This window comes from Lissotriton helveticus, chromosome 1_1, assembly GCF_964261635.1.
Source record: "Lissotriton helveticus chromosome 1_1, aLisHel1.1, whole genome shotgun sequence".
NCBI classification, from domain to species: domain Eukaryota; kingdom Metazoa; phylum Chordata; class Amphibia; order Caudata; family Salamandridae; genus Lissotriton; species Lissotriton helveticus.
Window position 1 is genome coordinate 2,111,007,084 of NC_136057.1, and position 15,534 is coordinate 2,111,022,617.

The 15,534-nt window shown below is 51.1% G+C and overlaps 1 protein-coding gene across 5 annotated transcripts in view; it reads right to left on the reverse strand.

Annotated features, from left to right (window-relative positions):
• Positions 1-15,534, reverse strand: part of KYAT3 (kynurenine aminotransferase 3) — a 548,094-nt gene that overhangs the window by 291,320 nt on the left and 241,240 nt on the right. For all 5 annotated transcript variants that reach the window (XM_078646064.1, XM_078646028.1, XM_078646047.1 and 2 more), the window contains one exon: positions 4,029-4,087. In XM_078646064.1, coding sequence (XP_078502190.1) covers positions 4,029-4,087 — 59 coding nt within the window. The remainder of the gene's footprint in view (positions 1-4,028; positions 4,088-15,534) is intronic.

The window sequence follows — 15,534 nt, forward strand, 5'->3', positions numbered from 1 at the left end:
TGAACCAAAGTCTTAGACATCGACCTGAATCGCTCGACAAAGACAGAGCCAGGCATAGGCATCGGCATTAACGAAGGAGGGGCATCAGTGGCTCGGAGACTCAGGGCTTTTAGATATCTGGAGGACACTTCATCCCCATACACGCAACTATTCTTACTTTTTCCATGCACACTACACTTATGCCAGACTGGATCACTTCCTGGGCACGAAAGACATCACACACTCTCCTCCGCAGTGGAGATTCTCCCCGCTGCACTATCAGACCATGCAGCAGTGACACTGGAGATGAGACTTTCCCCCCCATGACCCACCGGGTCTAGACTAGGCGGTTGAGAAACTCCCTAAAGTTGTGCAGCAAATTCACCGGGCTATCACGGACTATCTTGCTCTAACGTCACACCTGACATTCCATTGCAACACTATGGGAGGCCCTTAAAGCGATCATCCACAGGGAACCCCTCACTATTTTGGCTGCGAACAATAAAACTACAGAGAGAAAAGATGGACCAGCTTTCTAGGCAGGTGAAAGAGTTGGAAGGTATACATCAGCGTACAGCTGCCCCGAGAATCTGGCATCAATTAACTGCTGCTCGTGCGCAATTGGCTAGCACTGAGCATGACAGAGCGGAATATGTATGCAACTTTTTATTTCGGGGGTCACAAGGGTGTCCGCCTATTGGCAAACAAGCTGCTCGTTTAGCAACAGAAAATGGGTGTACACTCCCTATACGATGGCACAGGGAGTCAAGTCTCGGATGACATAACCGTTGCGGACACCTTTAGATATTACTATGCAGAGCTGTATTTTGGACAACACTTGGACCCTGCCGACGGCACCTTTTACTTTGCAGGCGCCCACACGTCCTCCCTATCTTTAGACCAGACTGACTCCTTGAACGGGGAGATCTGGGTGGAGAGGGTGATCTGTCAAAAGACCCTGAAGTCCCTGTGCCCAGACGGATTCCCGTCCATATTCTATAAAAGATTTTGCCACATCCTAACCAAACTCCTGACAACTGTTTCAGCTCCAGCGGTTATTGCCCCATCAATGCTGACAGCCTTGCTTATGGTAATCCAGGAGCCTGGCAAAGATAAGCACGAATACAGCTCATACCGCCCAGTATCTCTATTGAATGTAGACCTCAGACTGCATATGTGGACCCAGACGGGAGGCCAAGATGCTGGGGAACAGTTTATCATAGACTCAGATCAGGCAGATTTTATTCTTCAGCGTCTCATAGAAAAGGCCTCACGAATGCAGGGAGAGCATATGCTCCTAGCAATCGACGCTGAGAAAGCCTTTGATGGGGTTCACTGACCCTTATTAGAATAGGTCCTGACCCATTTTGGGATAGCCAGGAGATTTCGATCTGGTGTATTGAATTGTAATGGCTCTCCCACAGCGTCAGTCAGAGTAAACGGATGCATCTCTACCCCTTTCTCCATTGGTAGAAGTACCAGACAGGGTTGCCCTGTTACTTCTGCTGTTTGCCCTCTATATGGAGCTCAAAGGGTGTGAGATAACCCTGAGATCAACTGGACCACGATCGTGGGGGAGGGGTGGGAATAAATAAAATTAGCCTCCATGCGGGCGATGTGCTGGCGACATTAGACATTCCGGAATTGGCCCTTTTGGCATTAATGACAGAGCTGGAGGCATTCAGCCTTGCTTTGGGATTTCGAATCAATATCACAAAATCTCAGGCACTGAATCTCTCCATGCCTTCTGCTTTGGAAACACAACTCGTGGAACAATACCAGATTATATGGGTGACGTTGGAAGTCTTATACCTGGGGATTCAACTAGCCTCTACCGTCCAAGGAACCTCTTTGCTCAGCTATCAATTCCTATACAGACATATCAAGTCTGAACAGGCCCGCTGGAAACAGCACACAATCTCCGGGTTGGTAAGAGTTGCTGCAATTGAGAACAACCCTGCCCAAAATTCTGTATCTTTTTGAAATGCTGCCTCCGACGCCCCCAAAAGGGATAACTTCTAAACTGTAATCTGAACTGCGCCAATTTATCTGGGCTGGGAGGAGCCCGTGAATGAGGAAAGAAATCAGCTATCTTCTGCTAGGTGATGGGGGGCTCGGGATACCGAACCACCAACTATACTTTCAGGCAACCAAACTATAATACTTAATAGAATGGAACAAAGAGGAGTCAGAATGGCACTGGCTCTTTGAGGATCAGGCTGTGGTGGGCACTTACTTGTAGAAGATTCCCTTCCTGAAGAAGCCGCATAGACCCCAGAATCTTTACCTATCCCCGATTACAAAAGTCACAATGGAGGCCTGGGACCCATGTGGCACTCAATTTGGGTTTTCCTCCACCGCTGACTCCTCTGCTTGATAATCCAGATTTCCTGCCTGGGAACAGCCCTGGGGCATTCTATAGATGGAGACAGATCCCCTGCCGCTCAGCAGGACATATGATGGACGAGGAGGGGGCAATCCCCTTCACACAGGTGCGAGCGGACTACGCTATCCCAGGGACGGAACGGTTGCATTATTGGCTTCTTCACCCTGATAATAAGGAGGGGTGCAGAGATGCCTTAGCCCTTATGAACGATGGCTGGCCTCCAAGACCTCTGACAGACTGTTAATATCTGATCTCTACACCTTCCTAACCAAACACTCCAAACATATCTACAAACCGAATCAGATCTGCTGGAAAAAGGAACTAGGGAGACACCTGACCAGTAAAGAGTGGGGGGATCTATATTACAGTGCGCGTCACACGGCCCACAACACTGCCCTCACCAAAACATTCACTAAGGTGGCCACATATTGGTACCTAATCCCCGAACGCTTACATAGGATTGACCTGAATAAAACTGCAACCTGTTGGAGGGGGTATGAATAGGGAGGGACCCTGGTTCACCTCCTGTGGGATTGCCCACATTTCCAGACATACTGGGCACAAGTGCTAGATGATCCTGATAAGCACTTAGACACGCACATTCCCCAATTTCCTTCATACACACTTCCGGGTCAGCTTAACCTGGTTACTTACCCCTTGAAGCCTAGGCGAGGGCGGCAGATTGGTGTGGATCTGGGTGCAGAGACCCAGAATATAGTGTTACACTGGGGAACAACACTTTACCCACTCATTTGGGTTGGCTTCACCACCTCTGGCTTATACTCGGTATGGAAAAGATCACGTTGTCTATGACCAATCAAGGGGAATCCTTTTGAAAGCTATGGCACCCATACTTATCATTCCTTTCACAACACTTCCGCGAATTAACCTATTCAAAGTACCTTCTTATCCTTCGGCTGTCCGAATTGCCTCCCCCCCCCCCACACCCCAACCACACATACTGGAACTGTGTCCACCTTATCAACGGAGAACTGATAACACTGCTGAAGCAACACTTTGGGAAAGTGGGGGTAAGGGGAGGGTGAAAAACTGTTGTGCTTTATTTGTTGATTACTTAAACCAAGAATTGTGGCTTCTCACCTAGATGATGCATATTAAGTCACTTACAATGTTCTTCTTGGAACACTAGATGAGGAGATTAAACCATAAATCTGACCAGATAAAATCTGACATTACTTATGTGTTTTGTAATTTGATGTATTGCCTTATCCCAATTTCTGTCCAGGTGCACCTCTCCACAGTAACTTACCCATTCTTGTCTTACCAAGAGTAGATCTACCATCGGATAGTATCTCAGAGACTTGTAATTGAACCCTCGGATAGGAATGAGTATAACTTTGTGAGTGGGTGTGAAAGAGTGTGGCCCCTGGAATACAACGTGAGAAATGTCTTAGTGCCTTGGATATCCTACTGTACTACAGGAACAGCCCCTGTCCCATCTCAAAGGTCGTTCAAGGCTTCCATCAAAGTGAGAAATCTTTCATTTTAAACCTGCTTCCTCATCTGTGCCATTATATGGGGTCATGTGACTGCTGAAACGTGCGTGCAGATTATTTTTCAAGATGCTATACACATTGAGGGGCCTATTTTAATGTCATTAGAGTCATAACATTTTAAAACCAAAGTTTTTGTCCTCACTTACCATATATTACTATCAATGCCTTCAATTCGTTTCGCATTTTTGTGCTTTTGGGACATGATCTGAAAAACAAATGAATACGGGTCAAAATAAATCGGCAAAGTGAACAAATGCATTACAAATGTTGAACATTTTCCCTACATAATGGTGGTTCTTGCAACACTCGACTCCTACTAGTAAAGCAACGTAGTCTGCTTTTCTTGTCAACTGACATTCTATTATCATCTCTTAGGTATGGATGCATTTTACTAACTTCTATAATATCAACCTAACATTGCTACAAAGAACAAAAAATACATAACAAAAAATGACCAAAAGGAGAACAATGTAGAGGGTTGCACCGTTAGTAAATGGCTAAGTTTTCATTTTAAATGGGGTGTGGCTAAATAAACAAGTTCTCTTGATGCAACAGACCATGTACCATGTATACCAAGTGAGTTATTTGCAATACTTATGCAGAAGGTCGCAACAGGAAGGGATTTTTGGTTGCCTGTGGAGTAAAGCTACTATTACAGCCATAACATAGTGTCGTTAATGGGTAGTTTCTGGGGTTATACCACATTAAAACAACTAAAGCATTGCGTTGTTTTCTACTTTATGTATGTAAAACATTGTACATATTTTTAGCCTCTTAACTGTTTCATAACTTTACCACAATGGTATCCTAGCCATATTTGGGTCTTTTTTCCATACACATATTGGGGATGGTAAAGTTACCAAGGGTTTGTAGAGTCCCCTGGAAGGAACCAAGAAAATAGCCGAAATATAACAAAATAGACAGAATATAACAACATTGTATATCGTATATATATATATATACATATATATATATATATACACACATATATATATATATATATATACACATATATATATATATATATATATCTATATATATATATATATATATATTTTTTTTTTTTCACAAACGCCCTAGAGCTTTTCAGGACGCACTCGTGTTCCGCCTGCCATCCGGCCATACAGCGTGTAAAGCCGGATTGAACGCAACTCTCCTTGGTACAACGGGTTTCCACTTAGGAATGAACAATTGCTCAAAACAAAGGCTGTGACCCAGAGCTTGGTAAAAATACAATTCCCAGCATGCAACATGAACTCAAACGCCAATCCTTAACCAATGGAATGCGTGCATGTTAACAACAAATTAAATGAAGTCTCTGTAATCACATTCTGAGCCGCCTATGATTAAGGGGCGAGTGACCCCGAAACGCGTCAGGCAAGCATCATGACACACCTGTGAGCCAGTGGGGAGATAATCCAGTGAGGCCGGATGGCAGGCGGAACACGAGTGCGTCCTGAAAAGCTCTAGGGCGTTTGTGAAAAATTATGCAGCGCGGGGTCCTTACCGCGTCAGGATGCACCTTCTCGAGTCACCGCGCAGCGGGGAACGGACTGGAGGAGCTGGGGAACGGAACTCTGCCGCTCCATACAGCGTGTAAAGCCGGATTGAACGCAACTCTCCTTGGTACAACGGGTTTCCACTTAGGAATGAACAATTGCTCAAAACAAAGGCTGTGACCCAGAGCTTGGTAAAAATACAATTCCCAGCATGCAACATGAACTCAAACGCCAATCCTTAACCAATGGAATGCGTGCATGTTAACAACAAATTAAATGAAGTCTCTGTAATCACATTCTGAGCCGCCTATGATTAAGGGGCGAGTGACCCCGAAACGCGTCAGGCAAGCATCATGACACACCTGTGAGCCAGTGGGGAGATAATCCAGTGAGGCCGGATGGCAGGCGGAACACGAGTGCGTCCTGAAAAGCTCTAGGGCGTTTGTGAAAAATTATGCAGCGCGGGGTCCTTACCGCGTCAGGATGCACCTTCTCGAGTCACCGCGCAGCGGGGAACGGACTGGAGGAGCTGGGGAACGGAACTCTGCCGCTCCATACAGCGTGTAAAGCCGGATTGAACGCAACTCTCCTTGGTACAACGGGTTTCCACTTAGGAATGAACAATTGCTCAAAACAAAGGCTGTGACCCAGAGCTTGGTAAAAATACAATTCCCAGCATGCAACATGAACTCAAACGCCAATCCTTAACCAATGGAATGCGTGCATGTTAACAACAAATTAAATGAAGTCTCTGTAATCACATTCTGAGCCGCCTATGATTAAGGGGCGAGTGACCCCGAAACGCGTCAGGCAAGCATCATGACACACCTGTGAGCCAGTGGGGAGATAATCCAGTGAGGCCGGATGGCAGGCGGAACACGAGTGCGTCCTGAAAAGCTCTAGGGCGTTTGTGAAAAATTATGCAGCGCGGGGTCCTTACCGCGTCAGGATGCACCTTCTCGAGTCACCGCGCAGCGGGGAACGGACTGGAGGAGCTGGGGAACGGAACTCTGCCGCTCCATACAGCGTGTAAAGCCGGATTGAACGCAACTCTCCTTGGTACAACGGGTTTCCACTTAGGAATGAACAATTGCTCAAAACAAAGGCTGTGACCCAGAGCTTGGTAAAAATACAATTCCCAGCATGCAACATGAACTCAAACGCCAATCCTTAACCAATGGAATGCGTGCATGTTAACAACAAATTAAATGAAGTCTCTGTAATCACATTCTGAGCCGCCTATGATTAAGGGGCGAGTGACCCCGAAACGCGTCAGGCAAGCATCATGACACACCTGTGAGCCAGTGGGGAGATAATCCAGTGAGGCCGGATGGCAGGCGGAACACGAGTGCGTCCTGAAAAGCTCTAGGGCGTTTGTGAAAAATTATGCAGCGCGGGGTCCTTACCGCGTCAGGATGCACCTTCTCGAGTCACCGCGCAGCGGGGAACGGACTGGAGGAGCTGGGGAACGGAACTCTGCCGCTCCATACAGCGTGTAAAGCCGGATTGAACGCAACTCTCCTTGGTACAACGGGTTTCCACTTAGGAATGAACAATTGCTCAAAACAAAGGCTGTGACCCAGAGCTTGGTAAAAATACAATTCCCAGCATGCAACATGAACTCAAACGCCAATCCTTAACCAATGGAATGCGTGCATGTTAACAACAAATTAAATGAAGTCTCTGTAATCACATTCTGAGCCGCCTATGATTAAGGGGCGAGTGACCCCGAAACGCGTCAGGCAAGCATCATGACACACCTGTGAGCCAGTGGGGAGATAATCCAGTGAGGCCGGATGGCAGGCGGAACACGAGTGCGTCCTGAAAAGCTCTAGGGCGTTTGTGAAAAATTATGCAGCGCGGGGTCCTTACCGCGTCAGGATGCACCTTCTCGAGTCACCGCGCAGCGGGGAACGGACTGGAGGAGCTGGGGAACGGAACTCTGCCGCTCCATACAGCGTGTAAAGCCGGATTGAACGCAACTCTCCTTGGTACAACGGGTTTCCACTTAGGAATGAACAATTGCTCAAAACAAAGGCTGTGACCCAGAGCTTGGTAAAAATACAATTCCCAGCATGCAACATGAACTCAAACGCCAATCCTTAACCAATGGAATGCGTGCATGTTAACAACAAATTAAATGAAGTCTCTGTAATCACATTCTGAGCCGCCTATGATTAAGGGGCGAGTGACCCCGAAACTCGTCAGGCAAGCATCATGACACACCTGTGAGCCAGTGGGGAGATAATCCAGTGAGGCCGGATGGCAGGCGGAACACGAGTGCGTCCTGAAAAGCTCTAGGGCGTTTGTGAAAAATTATGCAGCGCGGGGTCCTTACCGCGTCAGGATGCACCTTCTCGAGTCACCGCGCAGCGGGGAACGGACTGGAGGAGCTGGGGAACGGAACTCTGCCGCTCCATACAGCGTGTAAAGCCGGATTGAACGCAACTCTCCTTGGTACAACGGGTTTCCACTTAGGAATGAACAATTGCTCAAAACAAAGGCTGTGACCCAGAGCTTGGTAAAAATACAATTCCCAGCATGCAACATGAACTCAAACGCCAATCCTTAACCAATGGAATGCGTGCATGTTAACAACAAATTAAATGAAGTCTCTGTAATCACATTCTGAGCCGCCTATGATTAAGGGGCGAGTGACCCCGAAACGCGTCAGGCAAGCATCATGACACACCTGTGAGCCAGTGGGGAGATAATCCAGTGAGGCCGGATGGCAGGCGGAACACGAGTGCGTCCTGAAAAGCTCTAGGGCGTTTGGAAAAAAAATATATATATATATAGATATATATATATATATATATATATTTTTCCGTTTTCACTGTCAGCCTCTGAGGAAGAATTAGACATTCGAAACGCGTCAGGCAGCGGTGGACCGGCTGTGAAAGAGATCGGCTGGCTGGTGTCCTTCATACCTTTCAATAAAGGAGTTTAAGCTAGGAGCTCCTTGTTGTCTATTCGTGTGCCTCTCAACTGTGGGACACAAGCTGGAGCTTTGATTTTAGGTGGCGGTCCAGCCACCGAGAGAGCACCACCCCGGGAGCAAAGGGGGCCATGGGGGATTGTATCTACTACCCCTCACATGTGGAGTGGCGACAAAGGATTTAGAGGGAGACCCGCCCGCTGAGACCCATCCGTGGGTTCTAAATATTTCAGCAGAACATTGTAGGCACTTCAAATGAAACGCATTTCCTACCGGGACTCCGACTCCCATAAGCACTTGCGCAGCATCATCATGATCTGCCCATTGGAGGGCGCGCGATCAGATGTACTTAAGAGGCGGCGACCGGACTGTGTCTTTTCTGTTCACTGTCAGCTTCTGAGGAAGAATTAGACATTCGAAACGCGTCAGGCAGCGGTGGACCGGCTGTGAAAGAGATCGGCTGGCTGGTGTCCTTCATACCTTTCAATAAAGGAGTTTAAGCTTGGAGCTCCTTGTTGTCTATTCGTGTGCCTCTCAACTGTGGGACACAAGCTGGAGTTTGATATATATATATATATATATATATATAACTGGTGGTACATATTCAAGGCCAGTCGGTGGCCTATGCGGGACCGCGCCACGACAGCCCAACGTGCACAAACCGGCACTGGAGGAGAGAAATATATATATATATATATATATATTGTGATGGGTAAAACATGCTGTGCAATTTGCATATTTTTCTTCGCTAAAAATGGAATCAACAAAGGATTTGCTGAGCTAAGATCACAATCTTCCCGGCTTTCAGAAACAAGCAGGGAGGGGAAAAAAATTCTTTTTATTTTATTGCAATTTCTGTATTTTTCTAAGCGGTAGTCTTTTTTTCCTATTTGTGTTGTTCCTACTTACTTACAGTTTGTGATGGAAAAAGGTGTACAACCTATAGGTGAACCCAAAATGCTATATATTTCTCGAAACTAGACAAAATTCCAAATTCAGCAAAGATTAATTTCTGTACGTTTTCCCAAAGAAATTAATCATTAAAATTAAAAAAAAAAAATAGAACTAGGTGACATTTGAATTTTCGTCAGTATTTCTTTTGCTCTAATTGCAGATTTGCAAAAGTGATATATTTTTATGCTCACCAGACTATTGTGGTCTCAGGGTACATAATGTTTGTTGGCTGTCCAAAAACACACGAGACACCCAGAACCACCAACTGATCTGAGGCTTATTATGAAATGTATTGTGTACAGAACATGCAGCAATTCATATGGTAAAATCTAATGCATGAAAAATGGGTATGAAGGAAACCTATGGATTTTTTAAATGTGCCAAAGATACTGAGTTTAGCAAAATTGGTTATCTGAATGTGTTGCGATTCATAGGAAATTTCACAAAATGTGTGCAAGGCACATTTGCATATATTTGGAAGCGAAAAATGCAGACAAATTCAATTGACAATAAGAAATTAGTTCTGCTACTCTGTATTCCTACACTTCTCTCCTGATAAAAACGGTACCTCACTTGTGTGGATGGGACTATCGTATGTGACAGGAAAGGTCCAAAAAGGCAAGGTCAACACATTTAGTTTTTGCCATTAAAATCAACACACTTTGGTGATGTGAACAGGAGCTCTTTTAGATTTTGATTTAAAGCACTGATCAAACAGACATTTCAGAAAACGAGTCATATATCAAAGAGGGGGTTGAATGAACCACAAAGGTCTTGATGCCATAGTCCCAGGAAAAATCATCTCGGAGACCCTCAACCACACGTTCACAGTCAGCGGTGTATATAATATTTGCTTAGTGTGGTTTGCTGGTTAGTATCATCATTGAGTCTGCCACTTTAGTGTCTTGTTCTCTAGGTGACCTCCAAAACCTCCGCTAGGAGGGAGACTGTCTGGATCCTGATAGTGGTGAGTGAATTAATATGACTTCCTACTCTGTAGGTAAATCTTTATTGAGGGAAGAAAATTAGGGTAGGGGTAAGACTAAAAACAAAATCGGTGTTATGTGGATGGGTCACTGAAGCACCTAGTAGTCGGATCAACATGTTTCAGCCTGGAACAGGGTTTAAGGCCTTCGTCAGGACTGGGACTTATATTTTAGGGCTATCCGTTAATTGTGAGGATGGGTGGCCTCACTCACCAGTCTTCGTCAAAGAGCGTACTTTGCCCAAGACGGAACGTGGTTTGGCATATAACTTAAGCGGGCATCATATAACATAACGTGGATTGGAGGAATAAGGTCAAGTGAGTTTTAGCTTGGCTTAAAACTGTCCTTTGCAGAGCTGCTGCATGATTCTCTCCATCCGAATTTCAGAAAACTAGACACCCACAAATGTCAAGGGTAGTGTGACTTGCATAGATCCCAAACATTTTATTTTACCCAGAATGCTCTACTTAAAATCACACATTTCTGTGATGGATAGTTATGGGATCGGTAGGATTCCACTAAATTCCTACCACCCACTGTTCAATCAATCAATCAATCATGGACATTTATATAGCGCACTACTTACCCGGAGGGTCTCAAGGCGCTTGGGGGGGGGGGGGGTGCTGCTACTGCTCGAACAGCCAGGTCTTGAGCTTCTTCCTGAAGGAGAGGTGGTCTTGGGTCAGGCGCAGGTCGGTCGGGAGGGAGTTCCAGGTCTTGGCGGCCAGGTGGGAGAAGGACCTTCCTCCTGTTGTCGATCTTCGGATGCGGGGGACGGCGGCGAGGGCGTGACTGGCTGATCGGAGGTGGCGTTTGGGAGCGTAGAAGTTGATGCGGTTGTTGAGGTAGCTCGGGCCTTGGTCGTGTAGGGCTTTGTGTGCGTGGGTGAGGAGACGGAAGGTGATTCTCTTGTTGACGGGGAGCCAGTGCAGGTCTCTCAGATGTCCGGAGATGTGGCTGCGTCGGGGGATGTCGAGGATGAGTCTGGCTGAGGCGTTCTGGATCCGCTGGAGTCTCTTCTGGAGCTTGGCGGTGGTTCCGGCGTAGAGGGCGTTGCCGTAGTCCAGTCGGCTGGTGACGAGGGCCTGGGTGACCGTCTTCCTGGTCTCGGTGGGGATCCACCGGAAGATCTTTCGTAGCATGCGCAGGATGTTGAAGCATGACGAGGAGACGGCGTTGACTTGTCTGGTCATGGAGAGGGAGGAGTCCAGGATGAAGCCCAGGTTGCGTGCGTGGTCTGTCGGTGTGGGTGCGGTGCCCAGGGCGGGGGGCCACCAGGAGTCGTCCCAGGCGGAGGGCGAGGAGCCCAGGATGAGGACTTCCGTCTTGTCTGAGTTCAGTTTCAGGCGGCTGGTCGTCATCCAATCGGCTACATCTTTCATCCCTTCGTGAAGGTTGGCTCTGGAAGCGGCGGGGTCGTTGGTCAGTGAGAGGATCAGCTGGGTGTCATCGGCGTAGGAGATGATGTTCAGGTTGTGTTGGCGTGCGATGGGCGCGAGGGGGCTCATGTAGACGTTGAAGAGGGTGGGGCTCAGCGAGGAACCTTGAGGGACGCCGCAGATGACTTCGGTGGCCTCTGACTTGTACGGTGGTAGGCGGACTCTCTGTGTTCTTCCGTCGAGGAAGGAGACGATCCATTCCAGTGCCTTTTCCTGAATTCCGACGTTGCTGAGGCGCTGCACTAGGGTGCGGTGGCAGACAGTGTCGAATGCCGCGGAGAGGTCTAGGAGGATGAGGGCCGCTGTTTCTCCGTTGTCCATCAGGGCTCGGATGTCATCGGTGGCAGCGATCAGGGCGGTCTCGGTGCTGTGGTTGGCTCGGAAGCCAGACTGTGAGGGGTCGAGGGATCCATTCGTCTCGAGGAAGGCGGCCAGCTGTTTGTTGACGGTCTTCTCGATGACTTTGGCTGGAAACGGGAGGAGCGAGATGGGGCGGTAGTTCTTGAGTTCGGTGGGGTCCGCTGTTGGTTTCTTAAGTAGAGCGCTGAGTTCGGCGTGCTTCCAGCTCTCCGGGAAGGTGGCGGTGTCGAAGGAGGTGTTGATGATGTCCCGCAGGTGGGGTGCGATGACAGCGTCGGCCTTGTTGAAGACGTGGTGAGGGCACGGGTCGGTCGGAGATCCGGAGTGGATGGAGTTCATCATGCGGACGGTGTCATCGGTGCTGATCGGAGTCCAGGCGCGGAGGGTGGTGGTGGGTGGCGTTGCTGCGGTCTTTGTGTGCGATGGTTGACTACTGAAGCTGTTGTGTATGTCTGCGATCTTGTTGTGGAAGTAGGAGGCGAGGGAGTTGCAGAGGTCTTGCGATGGGGTGATGTCGTTGTTACCGGCGTTGGGGTTGGAGAGCTCTTTCACGATGTTGAAGAGTTCCTTGCAGTTGTGTGCGTTGGTGTCCAGTCGGTCCTTGAATGCAGTTTTCTTGGTGGCGCGGATCAGTTGGTGGTGCTTCCGGGTGGCAAGCTTGAGGGTGGTCATGTTGCCCGGTGTAGGTTCCCTTCTCCAGACTTTCTCGAGGGCTCGGCAGTTCTTCTTGGAGCTCTTGAGTTCGTCGGTGAACCATGGGGCTTTCTTGTTGCCGGGTCTGCTGGGCGGGGTCCTCAGAGGGGCGAGTTCGTCCGCGCAGTTGCTGATCCACTTTGTGAGGTTGTCGGCGGCCTGGCTGGGGTTCGCTGAGCTGGCGGGAGGGTGCTGACTCAGGGAGGCGGTGAGCTGGTCGGCTGTGATCTTGTTCCAGCTTCTTCGGGCAACCTGTTGCTGGTGGTGGTGGGTCGTCGTTCTTCTGAAGGTGAAGTGGACGCAGCTGTGGTCCGTCCAGTGGAGTCCTGTGGCGTGGCTGAAGGCGATGTCTTTGCTGGATGAGAAGACGGCGTCGAGTGTGTGTCCGGCGAGGTGGGTGGGGGTGGTCACCAGTTGCTTGAGTCCCAGGTTTGCGAGGTTTTCCAGCACGGTGGTGGTGTTGCGGTCGTTGTTGTTCTCCAGGTGGAAGTTGAGGTCCCCGAGGAGGATGTAGTCGGCTGAGGGGAGGGCGAGCGGGCTGATGAAGTCGGCGATGTCCTCGCTGAATTGTGTGCGTGGTCCCGGGGGTCTGTAGATCAGGGTGCCTCTGAGAGTGGTCTTCGGGTTGACGTGGATCTGGAAGTGCAGGTGTTCGGCGGGTGCGATGGTGTCGTCGGTGTTGGTCGTGATGCGGATGGTGTTCCTATGAATGATGGCGATGCCACCTCCTGTCTGGTTGACGCGGTCTCTCCGGATGATCTTGTAGCCGTCCGGGATGGCGATGGCGATGTCGGGTGCTGAGGAGGCGTGCATCCAGGTTTCCGTGAGGAAGGCGACGTCTGGGTGTGTGGTGTCGAGCAGGTTCCAGAGCTCGACGGCGTGTCTGTGGACGGAGCGGGTGTTGAGCAGGATGCACTTCAGGTGGCTGCTGCTGGAGTTCGGCTTGGTGGGTGCTGGTGCCGCGCAGGTCCGGGTGCAGGAGAACTTGCAGGCCTGGCAGATGAAGGGACCGTGGGTGCGTCTCGGGGTGGCTCGGTAGCATCCAGGGGTTCGGCCGGCGTTGAGTGCGTTGAGGGCGGCGGCGTCGTACGTCCGGCGGGTGGGCTGGGGTCTGCGGGGGCCAGGGGTCCTGGCGCTGGGCGCGGGCCAGGCGCGGACGGGCGCAGACGGGCTTACCTTTGGCGCACCTTCGGCGCTCATTCGGTGCTCCCGCTGCGCGCGTCCGCTGCGCGGTCGCTCAGGGGGCGTCATAAGAGGGGAGCCGGGAGGGAGGGTGTGCGGGGAGGCGGGGATCGCGGTAGCCAATCGGCGTGCGGGGGGGCGGGGTCTCGTAGAGATCCGGCGGGAAAACCTGGGGGCTCGGCGGCGGCCCTGCGGTGGCTGGGGCGGCGCTGGGACGGCCCTGTGGCGGCTGGGGTGGTTCAGCGGCGGTCCTGTGGCGGCTGGGGCGCCGTGTAGATCGAGGCACAGGCAGCAGGTAGGAGGAGCAGGCGGGGGGTGTGGGGGCGACCAGGCCGAGGGCGCAGTGGTCGCTCCTGAGCAGCGCTGTGGGTCCCCTTAAGAGGGGAGCCGGGAGGGAGGGTGTGCGGGGAGGCGGGGATCGCGGTAGCCAATCGGCGTGCGGGGGGGCGGGGTCTCGTAGAGATCCGGCGGGAAAACCTGGGGGCTCGGCGGCGGCCCTGCGGTGGCTGGGGCGGCGCTGGGACGGCCCTGTGGCGGCTGGGGTGGTTCAGCGGCGGTCCTGTGGCGGCTGGGGCGCCGTGTAGATCGAGGCACAGGCAGCAGGTAGGAGGAGCAGGCGGGGGGTGTGGGGGCGACCAGGCCGAGGGCGCAGTGGTCGCTCCTGAGCAGCGCTGTGGGTCCCCTTAAGAGGGGAGCCGGGAGGGAGGGTGTGCGGGGAGGCGGGGATCGCGGTAGCCAATCGGCGTGCGGGGGGGCGGGGTCTCGTAGAGATCCGGCGGGAAAACCTGGGGGCTCGGCGGCGGCCCTGCGGTGGCTGGGGCGGCGCTGGGACGGCCCTGTGGCGGCTGGGGTGGTTCAGCGGCGGTCCTGTGGCGGCTGGGGCGCCGTGTAGATCGAGGCACAGGCAGCAGGTAGGAGGAGCAGGCGGGGGGTGTGGGGGCGACCAGGCCGAGGGCGCAGTGGTCGCTCCTGAGCAGCGCTGTGGGTCCCCTTAAGAGGGGAGCCGGGAGGGAGGGTGTGCGGGGAGGCGGGGATCGCGGTAGCCAATCGGCGTGCGGGGGGGCGGGGTCTCGTAGAGATCCGGCGGGAAAACCTGGGGGCTCGGCGGCGGCCCTGCGGTGGCTGGGGCGGCGCTGGGACGGCCCTGTGGCGGCTGGGGTGGTTCAGCGGCGGTCCTGTGGCGGCTGGGGCGCCGTGTAGATCGAGGCACAGGCAGCAGGTAGGAGGAGCAGGCGGGGGGTGTGGGGGCGACCAGGCCGAGGGCGCAGTGGTCGCCACACTTCTCCTGATATAAAAAATACCCCACTTCTGTGGAGAGGAACTTCACCCCAACACAATAGGCTAAAACATTCAACAAGAAGACAACCAATTTTCTCCATGAAAATACACCCATTTTTTAAGATGTGGGAAGCTGTGGTATGTGGGTCTAGATGCAAAGCAGGGAAATCGTCAAACCTAGAATTTTCTGAAAACTAGCCTTTCAGGGTGATCTGCCTTGCATGGATCTCAACACTTTTGTACAGCATATGCCCTGCAAACCTCAAAATCATTAATTTTTCCTAAATATCTGTGAGGGAAAGTTCCAGAATCTACATGGATCC